The sequence below is a fragment of the Oryctolagus cuniculus genome, chromosome 1 (assembly GCF_051225735.1).
Source record: "Oryctolagus cuniculus isolate XC-2025 breed Fujian yellow rabbit chromosome 1, ASM5122573v1, whole genome shotgun sequence".
In the NCBI taxonomy this organism is placed as follows: domain Eukaryota; kingdom Metazoa; phylum Chordata; class Mammalia; order Lagomorpha; family Leporidae; genus Oryctolagus; species Oryctolagus cuniculus.
Genome location: NC_142867.1, coordinates 190,476,785 through 190,499,812, shown reverse-complemented (window position 1 = coordinate 190,499,812; position 23,028 = coordinate 190,476,785). Strand labels below are relative to the sequence as shown.

The window sequence follows — 23,028 nt, the reverse complement described above, 5'->3', positions numbered from 1 at the left end:
ATGTATCTATTAATCTAGATTTAAAAAATACCAGAAATGTTACCTTGGTGTTCCTCTAAATCCATATCAAGTTGTCTAATTTCTTCATTAAACTGATTTATTTTGTCTTTTATATCTGTTAACCTGTTGAAAATATTATTTAATAAATTAAGAAGATAATGTAGAAACTCCTAATGATGATTTTAGGACATCTTTTCAAAGACACATAAACAACATGTAGAAATAATATGCCCCATGCTGAGGACAACACTACAAATTTAGAGAAAAAAATCTTTTCTAGATCTTTCTGCATAATACATACTTGGAATACAAGTATATTACAGGAACATTAGATTGCCCAACTTTAACAGCAGACCATGTCCCACCTTCCTCTGAGTGTGATTTGCAATATGAAAATGAAAAGTCCTTAGAAATTTTCTTTTAGTAGGTTTATATAATTAGACTCAAAAATTAGAAAGAAAGGGAAAAGAAAATCTCACTAGAAGATTATACAGGTTAAAATATTAACACAAAGCAGTTATACTTATTACAAAGCTATAGTAATCAAGATAATACAGTACTGGCATAAAAATAAATTTATATATCCATGGACTAGAATCAGGAGTCCAGAAATAAGCTTGTATGTCTATGCTCAACTGATTTTGAACCACTTTGAAATTTTTTACGAATCATACATCTGATAAAGGAATTGTATGTAGAATATGTAAAGGACTTTCACAGGTCAATAATAAAAACAAGCCTACTTTAAAAAGCAAATGACCGGCCGGCACCGTGGCTCACTAGGCTAATCCTCCACCTTGTGGCGCCGGCACACAGGTTCTAGTCCCAGTCGGGGCGCCGGATTCTGTCCTGGTTGCCCCTCTTCCAGGCCAGCTCTCTGCTGTGGCCCGGGAGTGCAGTGGAGGATGGCCCAAGTGCTTGGGCCCTGCACCTCATGGGAGACCAGGAGGAAGCACCTGGCTCCTGCCATTGGATCAGTGTGGTGCACCGGCCATGGCGGCCATTGGAGGGTGAACCAACGGCAAAGGAAGACCTTTCTCTCTGTCTCTCTCTCTCTCACTGTCCACTCTGCCTGTCAAAAAAAAAAAAAAAAAAAAAAAAAAGCAAATGACCTGAATAAACATTTCTGCAAAGGAGATATACATATATATGACCAATAAGCACAAGAAAAGAAGCTCAACATCATCAGCCTCAGGGAAACGAGAATCAAAACTAACAAGATTAACACCAAATGCTCATTAGGATGGCTTTAATAAAAAAGATAATAACGAGTACAAGTGAGGAAGTGGAGAAACTGGAATCCTAACATCTTGCTGGTAGAAGTGTAAAATGGTACTGCTGCTTTGGAAAAGAGTCTGGAAGTTCCTCAAACAGTTAAACATAATGTTGCCACATGAGCCAGCAGTTCCATATATACACAAAAGCAGCAAAAAGCTATATCAAGACAAAAATTTGTACACAGATGTTCATAGCAGCAAGATCCTTAACGGCCAAAATATAGGAAACAACAGAAATGTCCACCAAGTGATGAATCAATAAATAAAATATGGTCTGTACAATGTAATATTCTTTGACAATAAAAAGAAATGAAACATTAATACATGCTATAACACAGATGACTTGAAAACATTATGCTAAGCAAAAACATCCAAACATATAAGAAACTGCATTCATTGTATGATTCTATTTATATGAAATGTCAGAATAAACAAATCTATAGAGATATAAAGTAGACTGAGCTGGGAAAGGAGTGAGGATGGATGGTTATAGGGTATTGGGTTTTATGTTTTTTGTTTTTTTAAATGAACTGCTGTACAATTGCTGGAGGTGATAGTTATATATTTCTGAATACACTAAAAACCTCTGAATTACAACTTAAAACATGAATTATATGGTATAACTATCTTAAGTTGTTTAAAAAATCAATTGTACTATGCATTGGCTCTTAATTAAATACTCAGCGAAATATTTAAAGTATATTAAATATATATTAAATGCTACATCAATATTATCAAAGCAAACCACAGAAAGTAAAACTGTAATAATATGCACTCTTATAGTTTTAGAATGTAATTTAAAAGATGAGAAATGGGTGCAAAATTTCATAGTATGAAGGTACTTACTGTCTCTCCATGCTGGCTATTTCCTGATTATCTTCTTTAACCTATAAAAACATAAAAAGAAAATAGTATTTAAAGAATAACCATTATGGGGTCAGTGCTGTGGCACAGTGGGTAAAGCTGCTGTCTGCAGTGCCCACATCCCATGTGGGGTACCAGTTCAAGTCCCCGTTGCTTCATTTCTGATCTAGCTCCCTGCTAATGCACCTGGAAAAGCAGCAGAGGATGGCCCAAGTGCCTGGTGCCCTGCACCCACATGGGAGACCCAGATGAAGATCCTGGCTCTTGGCTTTGATCTGGCCCACCTTTGGCCTTCGTGGCAATTTGAGGAGTGAACCAGTGGATGGAAGATCTCTATCTCTGCCTCTGTCTCTCCTTCTCTTTCAAAAAAATAAATGTTTTTTTAAATTTAAATTAAAATTTTAAGGAAAAAAAGAATAACCATTATTAGACTATCTTGAAGAGAATTTCCTTCTAGTATGTTGTACTAAAACGTCAAATCTCATCTCTTTCTTGAAACCTATTTCTTAGAATTCCACCTTTGAAATTAAAGGTACATTACTAAGAAACTATTCACAGATTCTTTCCTCCTTTTTTAAAGAAAGAATAATTAATAACAGATATATCCATATCTCTCCACAACATAACAGGTTAACACATCTTCAAATCTGGATGTTGATAGGTATCTACAATTTCTTATTTTTCTTTTTAAAGATTTATTTATTTATTTGAAAATCAGAGTTACTCAGAGAGAGAAGGAGAGGCAGAGAGAGTCTTCCATCCATTGGTTCACTCCCAAATTTGTCACAATGGCTGGACCTGCATCGATCCAAAGCCAGGAGCCAGGAGCTTCATCCAGGTCTCCCACGAGGGTGCAGGGGAACAAGGACTTGGGCCATCTTCTACTGCTTTCCCAGGCCACAATTTGTTTTTTTTCCAGAGAGCCGGATCAGAAGTGGAGCAGCCAGGACCTGAATTGGTACCCATATAGGATGCCAGCACTGCAAGCAGTGGCTTACCTGCTATGCCACAGTGCTGGCCCTGGCACTACAATTTCTGAGACACCTCCCTCCAACTTTTCAAGGTAGAGTTGACAGTTAGCAAGCCCAGTTAAATCTGAATTTCACATATGAGTAACTTTTAAGTACATATATACTACATAATATTGGAATATCCTTGCCATTCTTACATATATGTTTTTACTAAAGGATTATTCATTGCCTACCTAAAATTTTACTAGCCAAAGTATGTTTTATTTGGCAATTCTACCTATGATCCCTCTCTCCTTCCTTTCCAAGAGTTCAGAGGTTTCAGATTTTAATAACTTTCTGGAATCATTCTAATACTTAAATAGTCCATGAATTGATCACTAAAGTTGTTTCATACTCGTGGGTTAAATATAAGAGTACAAAGGAGTTCCTGACTGGAGTTGTACCAAAATATATACGTAGTTCTCCTTAACATCAAACAGTCAGTGTGTTTCAGAATAAACAAAAAATGCTATTTATAACTTAGAGCTAAACTGAAGCCAGTCTGAGGACAGTAAGAAAGCTAGTGAATATATATATATATATATATATACACACACACAACTTTGTGATACATTATAATTATATAGGATACTTTAATTCCATTTCCTTCGTCAAGGCACTAACAGTAAGTATCAGAAATCATTTTTAGCCTTGAGACACTTCATTTTCTGAATACGAAGCCCAAAACTAGTAATGGAACATGTCCTTAAAAAGATGACCTAAAGATTTAATGATCAAAGAGATTCACATTTTCCTAATAAGTTTCTAAAACATGAAAAAATGGTCATAAAATATAAAGACCACAAAAAATCAGATTTAACCCCAAAACTAATTTATTAGGAAAATAACTTTTATCTAAATTTTCTTAATGAAGTATTTCATATTCATTTAGATAAGGTCACTTTTGCAATTTTTAAGACAACAAGGTTATTGGCTTTCTGTTTAATTCATATTCCTTAAACAAAACAAATCAACACATGAGCCAAAATCTGACAAATAAGTATGTCTGTTTTTCCTACTTGCTTAAGTAATCTCTCTCTCTCTTCCATTGGTGAACCCATATTCTTATCTTCTGCAATCATTTGATCTCGATGGGATTCCAACTCATAAAGTTTTTCATGCAGTAATACAGCCTCCTGTTTTATCTGGGAGTGTGCTATTTCCTAAATAACAAAAAGGGAAAAGTTTAATTATTTTTTAATAAAAATTTGTTCTCAAGTTTCAGTTTATAAGAAAAAGGATAAATTTAAATTACTTGCATCTTGAAATATAAATAACAAATATCTTTGGTATTCAATAATGCTATAAGCATATTATTAAATGCTAGAATAAAAATAAATCTCTGTATACTTCATAACCTATTTTCAGTCTAAGATTCAGAAGAAATTGTAAGCCTTAGTTTATTTTATTTTCTTAACATGACACCTGAAAAAATACAGAACACCTCTACCAGTGGGAGGATAAAAAATGTCAAAATGTCAAAATGTTATATACAACTTTAACCACAATACCTTATTCAAAGCCCAAAGAAATGATCTCTAAAGGAAGATCCTTCCCCATGAATAAGTCATAGATATACTTTTACACAATGTTATGGATTGAAATGTGTCCCCCCCAAAATAGGTTAAAGTCCTAACCTCCTAAACCTATGCATTTGACCTATTTGGAAATAGACTTGGGTCCCTGCCACCTATGTTGCTCACAACAACCTAGCCTAGCCCTGGCTGTTGTAAGCATTTGGGGAGTGAGGCAGTAGAAAAAAGATCTCTATTTCTTTCTCTGTCTCTGCCTGTCTCTTTGCCTTTCAAATAAAAATGTTAATAAATAAAAATTCTCAAAAAGGAGGCCGATGTTTGGTGCAGTGGCTGTGATGTCACTCTGAATACCAGCATCCCATGTCAGAGTACATGGCTCAAGTCCCAGCTACTCTGCTTCCAATCCAGCTTCCTGCTAATTCACATCCTGGGAGGCAGCAGATGATGGGTCCCTGCCACTCATATGGGACACCTAACTGAGTTCCAGGCTGCTGATATTGGCCTTTCCCATTATCAACTGTTGTGGCATTTGGGGAGCGAACCAGGGGCTCTCTCACTCTCTGCCTTTCAAATAAAAATGAAAATAAAATTTTAAATCAATAAGAAAAATATGCAAGCTTTAAAATCCATAAAGCAATGAACTTATCTCTCCCCCTCTTCATTTTTTTTAGCCTCTTGTATATGTGTTTGTTTTTTTTTTTTTTTCCTGACAGGCAGAGTGGACAGTGAGAGAGAGAAACAGAGAGAAAGGTCTTCCTTTTGCCTTTGGTTCACCCTCCAATGGCCGCCGCGGCCGGCGCATCGCGCTGATCCAAAGCCAGGAGCCAGGTGCTTCTCCTGGTCTCCCATGTGGGTGCAGGGCCCAAGCACTTGGGCCATCCTCCACTGCACTCCCGGGCCATAGCAGAGAGCTGGCCTGGAAGAGGGGCAACCAGGATAGAATCCGGCGCCCCGACCGGGACTAGAACCCGGTGTGCCGGCGCCGCAAGGCGGAAGATTAGCCTATTGAGCCACGGTGCCGGCCATTGTATATGTGTCTTTAAATTACTGCTAGATTTTTGCAAGTCCTACCTGGGCAGAAGGATTTATACATGGTAGGGACTCAATAACTGAATCTAATTTCTTACAAAACTTAAGTAATCTTTGTGGTCCAGAATAAGAAGAAAAATTATTGAACTCCCCTATTAATAAATACTAAATAAATGTGCTCTTGACTGAGATCCATTCATATAGCTAGCTGAATTATCTTTCATAGCTGAGTGATAAAAGAACACTTATTTGGTTTTATACTTAACAGTTTCCAGGCTCTCTTTTTTCATGTTCAGTGAATCTAGTTGTTGCTGAAGTGTATCTAATTCCTAGAAGTAAACAGGAAGAAAATATAAATACAAATACAAATTATACTGAGAATAATTTTTCTCTCCATTTCTCAACATTTCAAATATACGGATATGACAAAGAAAATTTTATAAGCACCTTAGTTGATGTATTGTATTTTGATTAGAATTTATTAACAATTCATTATTTCTATTTTTGCCAATTTCAGTGATTATTCCTAAAAACCTTGCCATGTATCTTCAAGTTAGTTGAAAGCAGACAGACTTTTTCATGGTAAATCATTACTGTGTCCTGAGAACATTAAATATCAAAATCTTTCCAACTAATGATGTCATTTTTAAAAGTTATAATTGTTAACCATGTTTTCGTCTACTTTATTTTAGAGCCAAGACCTGTATTATACACATATACTCACAAACACACATACAAAATGGTTCAAATCTGGGATGAAACTCTTACATTGATCAAGATTAACCATATTTGGGGCCACAGCTGTGGTGTAGAAGGCTAAGCCCCCACCTGCACTGCCAGCATCCCACATGGGTGTTAGTTTAAGTCCTAGCTGCTCCACGACTGATCAGCTCTCTGCTATGGCCTGGGAAAGCGTAGATGATGGCCCGATTACTTGGGCCCTTGTACCCATGTGGGAGATTCAGATGAAGCTTCTGGCTCCTGGCTCCTGGCTTTGTGGCCATTTGGGGAGTGAACCAGCAGATGGAAGATCGATTCTCTCTCTCTCTCCCTCCTTTTCTCTCTCTCTCTCCTTCTATCTCTGTATATCTTCCTTTTAAATAAATAAATAAATCTTTTAAAAAAGACTAACCGTATTTTGGTAGCTTGGCATTTCTATAATTGTATTTCTTTATAAATCATGTGTAAGATAAAAAGTCATACTACATTGCCATTGAAGGAATGTCTGAGAAACTAAAGCTATATTCCTTATTGGCATTTATGGGGCTTAATTCCATGCTGACCTTTAGGTTAGGACCATCTCACCATTATGACTGAATATTGAGAGAATTCTCAATAGCCCTTCAGCAGGCACTTAAAGCTTTATTTTGAGTAACATGATTGGGGCAATAGCCATTCAAATTGAGGAACCTAGCAGTTGAAAGGTTTGCTGTTTCTCAGGATGAAGGAAATAGAAAGAAATTAAGTATCCATATGGCTGTGTTCTATGAAGACTTTTACTGTTTCCACTAAAAGTTTATTAAAATATGCAAGTGTTTTCGTATATCTTCGATATGTGAAAGTGAAGGATGCATAGAGCTAAACAAATAATAATTTCAGGAAAAGCTAGATCATTATGAGCACCAAAAAAGTTTAGGGGAAGCTGTCATTGTAGTGCAGGTGCTTACATTGCCCCTGCAATGCTAGCATCTTTTATGAGCTCTGGTTCAAATGAAGTTTTCTAGATAGACACTTCTCAGGTTTTTTTTGTTTTTTTGTTTTTTTTAGAGTTATTTATTTATTTAAAGTCAGAGCTACAGAGAAAGGGAGAGACAGGGAAATCTTCCCTCTACTGGTTCATTTCCCAGATGGCAGAAATGGCCAGAGCTTGGCCAGGCCAAAGCCAAGAGCCAGGAGCTTCATCTAGGTCTCCCCCATGGGTTGCAGGGGCCCAAACACTTGAGCCATCTTCCACTGTTTCTCCCAGTCCATTAGCAGGGAGCTGGATCGGAAGTGGAGCAGATGGGACACTAACCAGTGCCTACAGGATGCCAGTGTGCTACAATGCCAGACCCTCAAGTTTTTTTTTTTTTTTTTAATATCTATTTAATTTTAGTGTTTGTAAGCCAGAGTTAGAGAGACAGGAAGACAAAGAGAGATTGATCTCCCATATTCTTCCATCTGCTGGTTCACTTCCCAGATGGCAGGGGCTGGGCCAGGCTGAAGCCAGGAGCCTGGAACTCATCTAGCTCTCCCACATGGGTGCAGGGGCCCAAGGACTTGAGCCATCTTCTGCTGCTTTCACAGGAGCAGTAGCAGGGAGCTAGACTGGAAGGGGAGCAGTAGGACTCAAACTGGTGCTCATATGGGATGCTGGCACTGCAGCCCATGGCTTAATCTTCTGTGCCACCATGCTGGCCTCCCTACTCCCACCCTTTTTTCTTTCTTTCTTTTTTTTTTTTTTAAGAAAAACTTCTTAAGTTTAAATGTCCATATGAACCAGCTGGAAATCTGTTCAAACCAAGACTGATTAGTAGGGGGTAATCAAACTCTCTGGGGATTCTGAGAGTCTTCAGAAGGTACTTCAGCTGGAAAAGTGGACACAGTTGTAACAAATATTACCTGCAACAATTTGTCATTTGTGGTTTTCATCTCTATGTATTTGACTTGTTTTTCAGGAGACATATCCTTGATAATGCCATCTGCGGCTTGTTTTTCTTGCTCAATTTCTTCTTCTACACTTCTAATTTGTTTTTCTTTCCTGAAATCAAAAGCATGCAGTATCTTGTGACTATATTGAAGAAAAAAGCATCAAATGGTTTTACTCAGATAATGGTTTCAATTTAATGAGATTCTTAAATATATTCAACAACAGTGTGTGACTGAAAACTCCTTACATTCATACAAAAGAATTTCTATTTGATCTGTATGAAATTTAGCTAAGTCAGGATAGACTTACATCTTTCTCTCCTCCAGGTTCTTCCTTACTCACCATTTTAGGTTACTAATAAAACATCAAGTTTACCACAGGAAATCCCTAAGGGTTTGTACACATGAGGATGTACTTAAAATTTTTGTTACTATATTCCCCAAATGACAAACCAGGGTTAATTATCCTTTAGCAATAAAATTCTTTAAACAAGTGAAATCTCGTATAGCAGGTTGCCATGTAAATGATGTAAAGCAACACAGCTCTCAGTGAACTGGGGAGTATGAAGACCAGTAGAGCAATATGGTTTTTAAAAAAATCATACATTTAGGTTAATATGCTTTGCATAAATTCCCCTTGCTGCTTTAATTAAAACGAGTATTTGACTAAATATTGTTATAGTTTAATATTGTAAAATAATAAACTAGTTTTCCTAAAAATGTAACTAGAATATTACAAATAATGTAAAAGCAATATTCATGAAATCACTTAGAAAAAAACCTTTTTTTATATGATGATGGGAAATTACAAATGACACATTACTTAAGTTATGTAATGTCCATTATAAATAGGAAAGAGGAAATCTGAGAGAAAAAGATGTAAGAAGATGTGAGACACCACTTACGTAATACATCAAAATTTACTTATAAAAAGCCTGACTGAACATAAATACTCAATAACAAGATCAATAAATTTCTATCTTTGGTTTCAAAATTTCATTAATTTCTCACTATTTACTTTCACTCACAGATAATTTTTACAGTTTCACAATTGCTAGCTAAGCCCTGAAGATTCATATATACCCCCACACGCTTCACAGTCATTCTTAAAAAAAAAGGAAAGGATTTATTTATTTATTTATTTATTTGAAAGGAAGAGTTACGGGGGAGGGGAGAGCAAGCGAGAGAATCGATTTTCCATCTGCTGGTTCACTCCCCAAATGGTCCCAATGGCCAAAGCTGGACCCATCCAAAGCCAGGAGCCAGGAGCTTCTTCCAGGTCTCTCACGTGGGTATAGGGGCCCAGCAGGGAGCTGGATTGGAAGAGGAGCTGCTGGGACTCAAACTGGCATCCACATAGGATGCCAGCACTGTGGGTGGCAGCTTTACCCACTAAGTCACAGCACCAGTTCCCACAGTCATTCTTTACTGCTAGAATAAATAACCTAAAACTCGGAAAATTCTTTGCAAACAACATCTCGTAATAACTAAATTGTGGTGCAGCAAGTTAAGCTTTGCTTTGGACACCTAAAAATGTCAGTTTGAGTCCCAGTTCCTCTGCTTCCAATCCAGATTCCTGATAATACAACTGAGAAAGCAGCAAATGATGATCCAAGTACTTTGATTCCCTGCCCCCATGAGGGAGACTTGCAGTTCCTGGTTCCTGGCTTCCTCCTGGCCCAGCTCTGGCTATTCAAAGAAGTTCAGAAGTGACCTAGCATGATGGAAGAATTTTGTTTCTTCCTCTCTGTCACTCTGCCTTTCAAATAAATAAGTCTTTTTAAAAATACCTAAATAAAAGATGAACACCATGACACAGATAACTTAGAATTTTGATTTATTTTTGTCTCACTGTTGAATAGTGAATGAGGTCTTTAGTGTGAACTTCTATTATTATAGTATAGCAAATATGTTTGAATTGCTGAAATTTATGTGGGTATACGGGCTCACAGAACTTTAAAGCAAAATATATCACCCATTTTAATCTCTGCTTCATGAAATAAGGAGAATAAAATCCCACAGAAATTAATCTTTTGGAACTCATCTTAAACTTCATGATTATTCACTACTAACAATATTTCTTTCTATTTCCTACTACATTAGAGCTAATGGTTAAATGAGGACTAATGTTGGAGAGTATTCCATTTTACAAAGGGGAAACTATAGCACAAGTGGGCAACTAATTTTCTGAAGGCCATATGATGGCCAACTGCCAAGTCTCTTTATGCTTCAAGTACTTTCCTCTTCTTCTAACTTGGCAGGAAAAAAAAAACAACTGATGATGCCATAAAAAAAGTAAATCACAAAGTTGAACTCCATGAAATACAAAACTTGGTGATATCTTTTTAATTTAAATCTTCTAGTACTGTGGTGCAGTGGGTTAAGCCAGGGTAAGGTTAAGGACTGGGGCCAGTTTCGTGGCATAGCGTGCTAAGCCTCTGCCTGTGGCACTGGCATCCCATAGGGGCACTGGTTCCTGTCCTCTTCCGATCCTACAGCTCCAACCGTTGCAACCATTTAGGGAGTGAACCAGTGGATGGAAGACCTTTCTCTCTGTCTCTGTCTCTCTCTGTCTAAAACTCTACCTCTCAAGTAGATCAATAAATCTTAAAAAAAAAAAAAAAAAAAGGGGGAGAGAGAGAGAAAGTTAAGGCTCAATCCCAGCCATTGTGGCCATTTAGGGGTGAACCAGTGGTCTACCTGTCAAATAAATGAATAAATATTTTTAAAAGACACAAAATACCTGTAAGACTAATGGAAATTAGCAACAATGTATCTTTCAAAAGTATGCATTCTCAATATTATATACCTTATGTCACAAAGTAAAATTGTTAATATTTTAATAAATTTTGAAAAGCAGTTAACATACACAAAGTCAAAGCAAACTGCCTTATTTGTTACATGAAAAAAGTCAAAGATGACTTTAAGGAATTATTCTTCTAGTCAATCTTTTGCTAAGGAAGTCTAGCTATTTTTTTTTTATTACCTGTTCATTAGGTACAAAGGTTAAAACAAAGTGAATTACAATCATATGACATACTTTTGTTTTATGGTGTAGAAGAAACAGGATAAACTGCTTTAGTACACCAGTCTCAGAAGCAAAAGAAAAAAGTAAAGGTAAGATCCTATATATTTGTAGGTTTGGTGGTGGTTGTTGAATTTTTAAACAGAAAGTAATTATATTTTAAGTTCGTTAAGTCTATACAATCTTTGCCTTTAATAAATGAGGAAAGAGTATAAGATATGAGTATATTTTCAAATGATCTACCTCAGAAATAATATAAACCTATGAGAAGGACAAGAATCTCAAATAAGGTTAGAATACCATACAATTGTTTCTCTTTAGGAAAGAAAAATGGTTTAATCTAGCCAATGAAGTTTATAAGATCTTTTTATTATTTTGAAATGTTAACCACAAGACATTTTGAGGTGACATTACTCTAAAAACCAATTTGCAAGATGAATAGAAGACTGGTAACTTTTGAAGCTGGGTAATAATTATTCTCTTCACCTAAGTTTCTTTCTTGAAAATTTTCATTACTAAAAAGCTTTTAAAGTTTCAAAAAATTCTATAAAATAGCTTCAGAAGAAAAGTTAATTGTGAATCATTAATATCTTCTCCAAATATGCTAAAATGACATAAATATCTAAAATACTTAGTGTCAAAACTATACACAGATTTTATTTTCAAAAATTACAGCATCTTTTTATTACACACAATAATTTATTACACACAATATTACACACAATAATATAAATAAAAGCTACTAAGAAATTGCACTGAAACATTATTAGTAAGAACATTATTTCTTTTTACAATAGCTATCATTTCCTTTTTATGTAAAGCTCTTTTTCCCTTCTGTAATGTACACTGCTGGCTATGTTTTGTGCTCTTAACTTTGTGAAATAACTAAAAACAAATTCCTTTTTCTATTTTTTATTAGTTCCTATGTAATCACTAAATTTAAATTCAAATGTTATTTCAAAATAAATTTAAAATTGAGAAACCAATTCCAAAAGGGAAAAAAGGCAAGAGGAACTGTCCTTTTTTAAAATCAGCTTTTTGAATAGGGTAAATTGACTACTTAACAATTTCTAGATAATCTACTGACTAACTACTCTGCCAATCTATTTTCTTTAACACAAACAATAATGGTTGTAAATGCTTTCGCTTAGGGATTTATTCAGTGTCATGATGGTCAATATTCATCCTCCTCTGCCAGACTCTTCTTTGACACCCCAAAGACATACAAATACGTGGAAACCCCCAAAGACAGTGTAGATATGGGTATTTCAGTTTTCCACCCAATAAAGCTTTACATTTCTTCAGTGCCTTCTTGTGCCTAATATACTGTTTCTAATTCTGAAATTATCACAAAGAAAAAATTATTTTTTAATCCTTATAATTTCATTTCCTTAGCATATTAGAGAAAACACTATTAAATAGATGATAAAATAACACATATTAAATATAAAATCATCCTCTATATTTGTTTCCTCATAGGTCACAGTCTCATCATGCCCCCTTTACCTTCCTCATCTGTTCCTATTCTATATCACCTCTTTCCTTAAATCTAGTGAATTTTCTTAGTAATCTATTGTTTCTAACCACCCCATCCAAATTTGCTTATGAAAAAACAGCACTTCTCCTCCTTTATTCACTTCTCCTCACTTATCACCAGAGACATCAGTAAGAACTTTACCAGGCTACCAGGAAATAACAAAACAAGCCACTGAAGAGGTTGTACACCAACTCCTAGAGATCATTAAGCACAGGTAAACTATCTTTTGTAAATGATTTAGGCATCCCCCTTCTGTGAGCAAAGGTCTGGAATAAGTGATAGCTTGAACTCATTCTGGCTCTAAAAGGGATTCTATTAATATCTACATGCAAGCTGTATAAACGCTACAAGGCAAAGTTGCTGATTTAACAATCAAAGACAGAGGGAGGAGAATAAGCCAAAGCAGATCAACAAAATGAAGGCAATGAAGAAACACTGACTAGAACAGACCAGCATTGAAATAACAACACATTTCCCACTCTTTTTTTTTTTTTTTTGGACAGGCAGAGTGGACAGTGAGAGAGAGAGAGACAGAGAAAGGTCTTCCTTTTCCGTTGGTTCACCCCCCAACGGCTGCTAGGGCCAGCGCACTGCGCTGATCCAAAGCCAGGAGCCAGGTGCTTCTCCTGGTCTCCCATGAGGTGCAGGGCCCAAGCACTTGGGCCATCCTCCACTGCCTTCCCAGGCCACAGCAGAGAGCTGGACTGGAAGAGGAGCAACTGGGACAGCATCCGGCTCCCCGAATGGGACTAGAACCAGGTGTCCCAGCACCGCAGGTGGAGGATTAGCCTAGTGAGCCGCAGCGCCAGCCACATTTCCCACTCCTAAGTGGTGACAGACTTCAGTAACTTTAAGGGAGTCTTACTCACTGTGATTAGTTTTTTCTAGTTCCTGCTCTGATGGAATATACTTTCCTTAAAATGCATAAGTAACAAATGATGCAAGAAAGCTCAAAAAACTACATTTTAGGCGACTCCTAAAGATTATATCTTTATAAATTACCCACTGGCAGAAGGGTTTATAATGTTGACTTTAAGAAAGCAGAGGTAGAGAAAGAAGAAACATCAAGGTTATGAATAAAATGGTTATATGGAAAGTATTTAGCAATAAGAGTATACTACAATAAATGGCAATTTCAAGCTAAAGATGGCATGTTGAATTCACCTACTAATTTTGACTCTTGTCCAAAACCTGACTAAAATCAACATAAAAGGCACAAAAATTAAATAATAAGGTATAAACTAACAAGGACAAAGAGAACAGAAAAGGAAGCAAGAACAACAAAACTAGGAAACCACAAAGTTAACAGTTGAATGGAAACTGACTGGAAAGGAAAATTCTTCCAAGCCAGCAAATAGAAAAGCTCAGAAGCCACTTGGTTTAGATTGCAGAAACTCTAAAAGGTCTAAAACTTTGGCAGTGCTAGGTATTCTGGAAGTAGAGGAGAAGGGATTCATTCCTCCCTGCCTCTGCTCAGACAGATAATGTTCTTCCCTTACATTGAGAAGATTAGAAGACTTTATTCCCTATATGGAGAAATGAAACAAAAGGAATCTGAGCAATAGAGAGAAGTGAGAACAGGGACACTTATGAAGGTAAATTAAATTTGACACAACAAATATTAATATACATCAACATTTTTTTAACCATTCAGCTCTCAGAATGTTGGTCAGATAGTAGAGTAGAAGAGGCATATATAAAAAAGTTCTACAGTCTACAAGATCCATACAAACATACAGTCCAATGAGTGTTTTACTCACCCACTCTTACAGATAAACCAAAAACAAAACACTGACTCATACAAAGAAAGCCAACAAACAAAGCAAGTACAAAATAAAATGGAAACCTAGAAACTGAGAACATAAAGACTATTTAAATAAAACCATAAAAGGCACAAGAAACAATAAGAAACATGAGAACATTCATGCAACAGAATACTACTAAAGAAAATATTCAGGGCCAGTGCTGTGGCATAGTGGGTAATGCAGCTGCCTGCAGTGCCAGCATCCCATATGAGTACTGGTTCGAGTTCTGGCTGCTCCTCTTCCAATCCAGCTCTTGTCAATGGTCTGGGAAAGCAGTGGAAGATGGCCCAAGTCCTTGGGCTCCTGCACCTGCATGAGAGAACTGGCTCAGCTCAGCTCTAGCCATTGCGGCCAACTGGGGAGTGAACCAGCGGATGGAAGACCTCTTTCTCTCGCTCTGCCTCTCCTTCTCTCTCTCTGTGTTAACTTTGACTTTCAAATAAATAAATAAATCTTTAAAAAAGAAAATATTCAAAGAATAAAAAGAGCTCTTAGAAGTAAAAAAGGACTTACAGGAAAAATAACACTTTAATAGAAAACTTTGAAGATATAATTGAAGATGCATCCCAAAATGCAGAGAAATACACACCAAGATGAAATGTAGAAGAGTAAGGATAAAAAATTATAAAACTGGGGCAAGCATTTGGCCAGCAGTTAAGACGTCACTTGAGATGCCCATAATCCATTTAAGAGTGCCTGGGTTAAAATCCCAGGTTCGGTTCTGATTTCAGCTTCCATAAAATGCAGACCCTGGAAGGCAGCAGGTGTTGGTTCAAGTAGTTGAGTCTCTGCCACCCACATGAGAAATCTGGGTTGAGATCCTGGCTCCTGAATGAACCAGCAGACAGGAGCAGTGTGTTTTGTGTGTGTTTATGTGCATGTGCGTGCATGTGTGTGTGTGAAGAAGAAGAAAGAAGAGGAAAATCAGTCCTTGAAGTCCAATATCCAACTATGGAAATTAGAAGAGAAGAGAGAAGGGAGAAGGGAGAGGAGAGAAGGGAGGCGAGGAGAGGGGAGGGGAGGGAAAGGGAGGGGAGGTGAGGGAAAGGGAGGGGAGGGGAGGGGATGGAGGGGAGGGGAGGGGATGGAGGGGAGGGAGGGGAGGGGAGGGGAGGGAGGGAGGGAGGAAGAAAAGAATGAAAAGAAAGAAAAGAAAGGGAAAAGAAAGGGAAAGGGAAAGGGAAAGGGAAAGGGAAAGGGAAAGGGAAAGGGAAGGGAAGGGAAGGGAAGGAAAGGAAAGGAAAGGAGAAAGGAAAGGAAAGAAGAAAGGAAAGGAAAGGAAAGGAAAGGGAAGGGAAGGGAAGGGAAGGGAAGGGAAGGAAAGGAAAGGAAAGGAAAGGAAAGGAAAGGAAAGGAAAGGAAAGGAAAGGAAGAAAAAGAAAAAGGAAATGATGAGGAAAATCATCTATATCATCAATGGAATAATTCAGAAAATTTCCATGACCAGAAGGACATGGCTTCTGGATTGAAAGGGTCAACCAAGAACCCAATTTAACGGAATCTCAGAAAGATACAGGATCATGCAATTTCAGAATATTCATTTTATAAGCTTTGAAGGTAAAGATAATTTACATAAAAGATAAAGAATTAGAATGAGATGGCATCACACTTCCTAACAGTAACAATGAAACCCAAAGACAATAGGACAAAGCCATCAATATTTTGAGGGAAAATTATCTCCCAACTAGAATTTGATTTCTAGTCAAAAATATCTTTCTAGATCTAAAAAAAATTCCTTTTTATGCTAGATCTCAGGAAGTTATGAAGTTGCATTGAAATAAGACAATAAATTAAGACATGGCATTCTAGAAAACAAAAATCTTCTAACAGGCAGAAAAGAATCTCCATGATGACAGCAGAAGTCAACAGTTGTGTAGGTCTACCAATCAGTTCCTCTAAATTAGAAAACAACAGCAGGTTATAAAGGAGAAATATTTTTAAGCAGACAAAACACATTCTTCTGGACTTTGTTTTATGCATATATATTAAAAAATTTTAAATGTAGAATCACTTAAGTAACTTTGAAGCCCCTTTCAATATATCAAGGAACTAATCAGATACCCTAAAAAATACTGAGCTCTCATTCTCCAAAGGGCTTTCTAGTTAAGAGTCATGTGTAGGGTTGGTGAGCAGCTGTGTAATGTTCCACATTTTACAAAAAAAAAATTTTTAAAGAGAAAAAAATGTCTCTAATAATCTCTAGAGTTCTAGTCTCCTCCTGAGATGAAAACACTCTCTTTTCTATCAGGCTTGAGATATGAAAATCACATGCATCACCATCTCATTTTGGCTAGTCTCCATGCTACTACTGGACAAGAGCCAGACTTCTGAAACAGTAAGTTTTTACAATGAAGGTAGTCAAAATGTTTTAATGGTATGCTTTTTGTATATATAGTTAAATATCCCAAGTTAAAAAAAAAAAGGGGGCTATCAAAACTCAAAAATCGTGTACATTCAAAAATCTACGATCTCTAAGCCAGACTCTAATTTGCCAAAAGCAGTCTTCATTTATAAAAACTGAATCCTTTAAAAATTAAGGAGAAATCTCGGCCGGCGCCACGGCTCACTAGGCTAATCCTCTGCTTTGCGGTGCTGGCACACCGGGTTCTAGTCCCGGTCGGGGCGCCGGATTCTGCCCCGGTTGCCCCTCTTCCAGGCCAGCTCTCTGCTGTGGCCAGGAAGTGCAGTGGAGGATGGCCCAAGTGCTTGGGTCCTGCACCCCATGGGATACCAGGATAAATACCTGGCTCCTGCCATCGGATCAGCGCGGTGCGCTGGCCGCAGCGCGCCGGCTGCGGTGGCCATTGGAGGCTGAGCCAAAGGCAAAGGAAGACCTTTCTCTCTGTCTCTCTCTCTCACTGTCCACTCTGCCTGTCAAAAAAAAAAAAAAAAAAAATAAGGAGAAATCTCTAAATTTTCATTACTAAGTCAGAGACCAGTTTTAAGACATTAAAAACCACAGTCTAAAATATAGGAAATTTTTCAAAAAGTCATGTATTTATAAGAAAAACTGCTCGTTTTACATTATTCTTGGGGGTCCATTCCAACTACACATCACACAAAACAAGAATTATTTATTTGAATCTACATCCACATAAGAAAAGTACTTCACATTTTCTTTCTCATCAAATCCAAACAAAGATCAATTTCTGATAGAAAACAAGTATTTCCTTTTAAAACACCAAATTTTGAGCTGTTAATTCTACAAAGTTATCTACTAGATATTATTTCATAATTATTTAATTTCATAATTAATTTGATTAATGTTATTAGCTCTGATTGTTTAGATAATTTCCTCATTATAAATTCCAATCTTGCATACTAGAATATTAAATAAAAGCAAGCTAACAGAATTGTTATTTATCACGTAATACAAAGAGACATGGGAATATAACAATATTCTGTTAGTAATGATTACACATAATAAACTAGTCTCCTGTCTTGATTGCATCAGAATTTCCTTAATCATGAGTATTTCATCCCAACAAATGAAGAAACATTCTACCTTTCATACTATAATACCAACAGATTAGATAGCAGATTTTTTTCCCAAAATGATTTTCTCCCAATGTCTGAGTGCTTAGATATGAAATCGTGGGAAATTGTTAATATTTTTCCCAACTAACGCATTTCTAATATTTTTTTCTTTTTTAGGAAATCAAATGTAATTTCACTGAAAAGAATTATTCTTTGATTCCAGTGGATATCAATAAAGATGTTACTATACTTGATCTCAGTTATAACCAAATTACTCTCAACATTACAGACACAAAGGTTCTACAGAAGTATTCTTCACTCACTGAGCTCTACTTGATGGAAAATAATATTACTATCTTACATAATAATAGTTTCCGAAGCCTCTCCAATCTAAAAATTTTAAATATTTGTAAAAACTCCATCTATGTAATTCAACATGATGCATTTGTAGGCTTGGATAAACTCAAACAGTTGTATCTATGCCAAAATAAAATAAAACAACTGAATCCTCAAATATTTGTGCCTCTAAAAACCCTGACACTTCTGAGTCTACAAGGCAATTTCTTAAGTTATTTTGACGTACCACAACTATTTCATCTGGAATTAATAATGTTATATGAAAATCCATGGAACTGCTCCTGTAGTATATACAATTTGCAGAACTGGTTGAACACATCAAATGTGACACTAGGTAAGTGTTCAAATCAAAACCAAGATGTGGTTAACTTTTGGTGTTCCACCCCAGAAAAATCTCTCATTTAATGTTTCCTGAAAAAAGGAAACTACTGGGGCCAGCATTGTAGCACACTGAGTTAAACCACTACTTAGGACTCTCACACCCCTTATCAAGGTGCCAGTTCAAGTCTTAGCTACTTGGCTTCCTATCCAGATCCCTGCTAATGTACCTGGGAAGCAGCAGATGATGTCTCAAGTACACGGGTTCCTGCCTCCCACATGAGAGACCAAGATGGAGCTCCTGGCTTCTGGCTTTTGCCTGGCCCAGCTCCCACTGGTATAGCCATTTGGGGAGTGAATGCCAGTGAATGAAAGATTTTTCTCTTTTTCCCTTCCCCTCTCTCTCTGTCACTGTGCCTTTCAAATAAATAAATATAAATACTCTTAAAAACAATGAAAATTAAAAAGGAAATGATTTCCACTTAAGGGAAACTAAAGAAAAACTTAACTAAAAATTGCAGAATAGATGTCTTCCCTCCAAGAAAAAAACAAAACTAAATGTAATATATACATATATATATATATGATACTTGTCACTTCATGTATTAAATTTACAGACTCAATAGATATGACTAAATTTCTTTCTCTAAGTATTTTGTTTATTCTTGGAATATCTTGTCACAGAGATGAAAATAGGTGTCCTACTTTGTTAATTGCACACCATGCTCTGCCATAAAATCTTTACTAACACAAACTAAACACTAAACAGATACATTTAAACTGTATTTAGAAAACAACATGGGGCCAGCGCTGTGGTGCAGTGGGTTAACACCCTGGCCTGAAGTGCTGGCATCTCATATGGGTGCCGGTTCTAGTCCTGGCTGCTCCTCTTCCGATCCAGCTCTCTGCTATGGCCTGAAAAAGCAGCAGAAGCCCATGTAGGAGACACCGAGGAGGCTCCTGGCTTTGGATCGGTGCAGCTCCGGCCGTGGCAGCCAACTGGGAAGTGAACCATCAGATGCAAGACCTCTCCTCTCTCTCTCTGCCTCTCCTTCTCTCTGTGTAACTCTGACTTTCAAATAAAAATAAATAAATAAATCTAAAAAAAAAAAAGAAAACAACATAACAAAATAGGGATGTACATAATTTCTGCATTGTGTTGTTAGGCAGGGAAGTAAGAGTATCTTATGTACTTAAAATAATGACAGATAAGTCAAAAATCCTGGATAAAAATTATAATATGTTAATCATTTTTATTTCCTATAATAATCTTTATTCTTTCTTATTAGAAAATGAGAACATCACCATGTGTATCTACCCAGATACCCAGAAGAGCTACAATATCAAAACAGTACCCCATGCAGCTGAATGCTCAAAATTCACTTCATCTGTAATGGAAGACCTTTATATTAATTTTCAGTTCATTAGCAACTCAACATTTAATAGCTCTCTGAATAACTTAACAGGAAATTCAGGTAAGGTACTAGTTTGAAAGACTAGTAATGCTGAAAGTAGCAAATTGAATAAACTTAAGTAGCTCTCTTTATCTTTCTCCATCTTGAATTCTATAAACAATGTAAAAAAACAATTCTTAATCTAAACAAAAGATTTACAAAATACTGGGATTCCAACCTAGGCTCTGCAAGGTACCATCCAAATGCCACTGTGTATTATTTAACTTTTCTGAGCCTTCATTTTAACCAGCTATGTCACAATTCTTAATGACTGTGAATCAATAATTGTTTTAGATGAATGGATAACACCTGAAAAGACAGGTAGAGACTGAATATCCCTTACCCAAAATGCTTGGGATCACTTGCGTTTTGAATCTTAATTTTTTATTTTGGATGTTAGACTATCTGCACATGCATAGGAATGCGACCCAAGGATAAACAAAAAATTAACTTATATTTCATATAAACTTAAACACATTTTTTAAATGATACTTTTAGTGCATCTGCATTTTGACTGTGACCCTTCACATGAGTTCAGGTGTGGAATTTTCTACTTGTAGCATCATGTGTCAGTTCTCCAAAAGTTTTAGATATTGGAGTATTTCAGATTTGGGGATTTGGAATGTTCAAATTGTAGTTATAGTTAAAAGAAATGGGTTCTTTCACAATATGAAGCACCTTTTACTTATTGTAGTTTTACTTTTGCCTAAATAAAACTATAATGCACGTTCACTTACTGGGGAATATTAGGACATGTGATTTTGATTATGATATTTTTGTCAATTTAACAAAATCTCTCTCCATTTCTCTTTCTACCATTTAAGAACATGAACCTCTTGGAAAAAGTTGGGCATTTCTTGTTGGTGTTGTTATCACTGTACTGATTACTTCACTCCTTATTTTTATGGCTATCAAATGCCCAATATGGTATAATTTTCTAATTAGTTACAACCATCATCGCCTGGAAGAACATGAAGCAGAAACCTATGAAGACGGTTTTACTGGAAACCCAAGTTCTCTTTCACAGATACCAGATACAAACTCTAAAGATACTATAGTGATATTTGAACAACTGCATTCATTTGTGATAGATGATGATGGGTTTATTGAAGACAAATATATAGATACCCGTGAATTACGTGAAGAAAATTAATTTTCTAAGTTTGATTTAAAAAATATTATCAGTCCACTTAAAATTTAGAGATGGAGATTCTGAACCAAACAATAGCTAGTAGAGCTTTACATAAATTAGAACATACATAAATACCCTAAAATTATGTTTTTCTCATTGTTTTAAGCAAGAAGTCCAAATATAGTAGTAGCTAACACTCTTGGATGTAACAGTCTATAATACCAGCAACATTATTCTTAGCAGTATTCAGGAGACCACAGAGTCTAGTAAAGGAAATTATCCAAGAATTATAACAGATTCTCATGTAACAGATATTTGACGTAATATGTATTAACATTATACTAAAGTTCAAATCAGTGAAGAAATAAAGTTTTTGGACTTAAGCCATTATAGGTCAAAGTAACGAACAGAGATAGCTTAAGCTATGTACTATATACGATCAACTTTATGCTCACAGAGTGAATTCCTGGAGTTGAAGAATATTTTTAAAAATAGGTCCTGAATTAGCAAAATAAATTTTCTTAAAATTTAGTAGTAGTTTAAAACACAGGAATAGTGTTCAGGAAAAATCCCTAGTAGGTTAATTATGATTTCAGTGATACACAATGTCGTCATAAAACATGATCACCACAATTTAATATCATGTTGGCTTCCAAAGTGGGCATCACAATGATGTATGAATCTTGTTTTTAAAAATGGATATTTCTCTCTCTCTCTGGGAAAATTTATTCCAATGCATCTGTGCTCGGGCTACAGGATCTTCAGGTGGTAGATACAGTAATGTTTGCTGAATTGCTTTCTGTAACACTAATTTCCAGAGAGACATTAAGTACTTACAGGAAAATAAAAATAAGTATGGTCAAATTACTACAGCAAACACTAGGTTTGAATAAAAAGAAACAAAATGCTTAACTAAACTACTCTGTGATCATTCAAGATCTAAGTATTAAGAAGTGCTAAAGTTACCTGACAACAAAACCCTTTCTTTAAGGTAAATGTAATAAGAACTCATAACACAATAATAGTCCAAGAAACAGCAGAGAACACTGACCTTGAGAATAATAGGAAAGGTTTATCTGAAGTGAATTATTTGCCATTCCTTATAATCCATTGGCAGCAATCCTAACTGTAATAACATCATTACTAACAGTGACACTCAAAACTGTAGCAAAATCTATTAATTTTTATCTTCTATAAATGAGGAAATTAAATGTATTTATATCTTTAGAGATAAACATATTACTAAAACAGTGAAATATATTTACAGATGAAATGATATGGGATTTTCTTCATCATAATATATAGATGGGAATAGCTGCTACAGTTGTGGATAGAGCAGAGTTGGATATGAACTGAAGGGAGCTGGGGATGTACATAGAGTTATAATACAATATTTTGATGTATGTTAATTTTCCCTATAATAAAAATTTTTAAAAAGTGTATGTACTTGAATTTCTTTAAAAAGAGAGACTAAAAATAATGCACATCTATGCCACAATCTGCAAAACAGCCATTTTACAAGCTGTAGAAAGGCAGGCATTGGTCCAGCAGTTGGGAGACCACTTAAGAAACTCCATACT

General features: G+C 36.1%; 2 protein-coding genes across 5 annotated transcripts in view; one reads left to right on the top strand and one right to left on the bottom strand.

Annotated features, from left to right (window-relative positions):
• The window catches only part of IFT74 (intraflagellar transport 74), a 115,659-nt gene that overhangs the window by 75,316 nt on the left and 17,315 nt on the right, over window positions 1–23,028 (bottom strand). For both annotated transcript variants that reach the window (XM_002708044.6, XM_089317994.1), the window contains 5 exons: window positions 8,317–8,455; window positions 5,982–6,044; window positions 4,171–4,314; window positions 2,124–2,164; window positions 44–123 (listed from right to left, as the gene is read on the bottom strand). In XM_002708044.6, the coding sequence (XP_002708090.3) occupies window positions 44–123; window positions 2,124–2,164; window positions 4,171–4,314; window positions 5,982–6,044; window positions 8,317–8,455 (467 nt within the window). The remainder of the gene's footprint in view (window positions 1–43; window positions 124–2,123; window positions 2,165–4,170; window positions 4,315–5,981; window positions 6,045–8,316; window positions 8,456–23,028) is intronic.
• Window positions 11,354–21,613, top strand: LRRC19 (leucine rich repeat containing 19). Of its 3 annotated transcripts, XM_008251135.5 has the most exons (6): window positions 11,368–11,460; window positions 13,026–13,119; window positions 16,959–17,045; window positions 18,365–18,878; window positions 20,152–20,337; window positions 21,141–21,613. In XM_008251135.5, exons 3-6 carry the CDS (start codon window positions 16,968–16,970, stop codon window positions 21,467–21,469), a joined length of 1,107 nt encoding a protein of 368 aa, XP_008249357.3. In that variant the 5' UTR covers window positions 11,368–11,460; window positions 13,026–13,119; window positions 16,959–16,967; the 3' UTR covers window positions 21,470–21,613. The 3 variants fall into 3 exon arrangements, with proteins under 3 accessions (XP_002708091.3, XP_008249357.3, XP_069909169.2); XM_002708045.6 differs by lacking the exon at window positions 13,026–13,119 and having other exon boundaries at window positions 11,354–11,460; XM_070053068.2 differs by lacking the exon at window positions 11,368–11,460 and having other exon boundaries at window positions 12,982–13,119.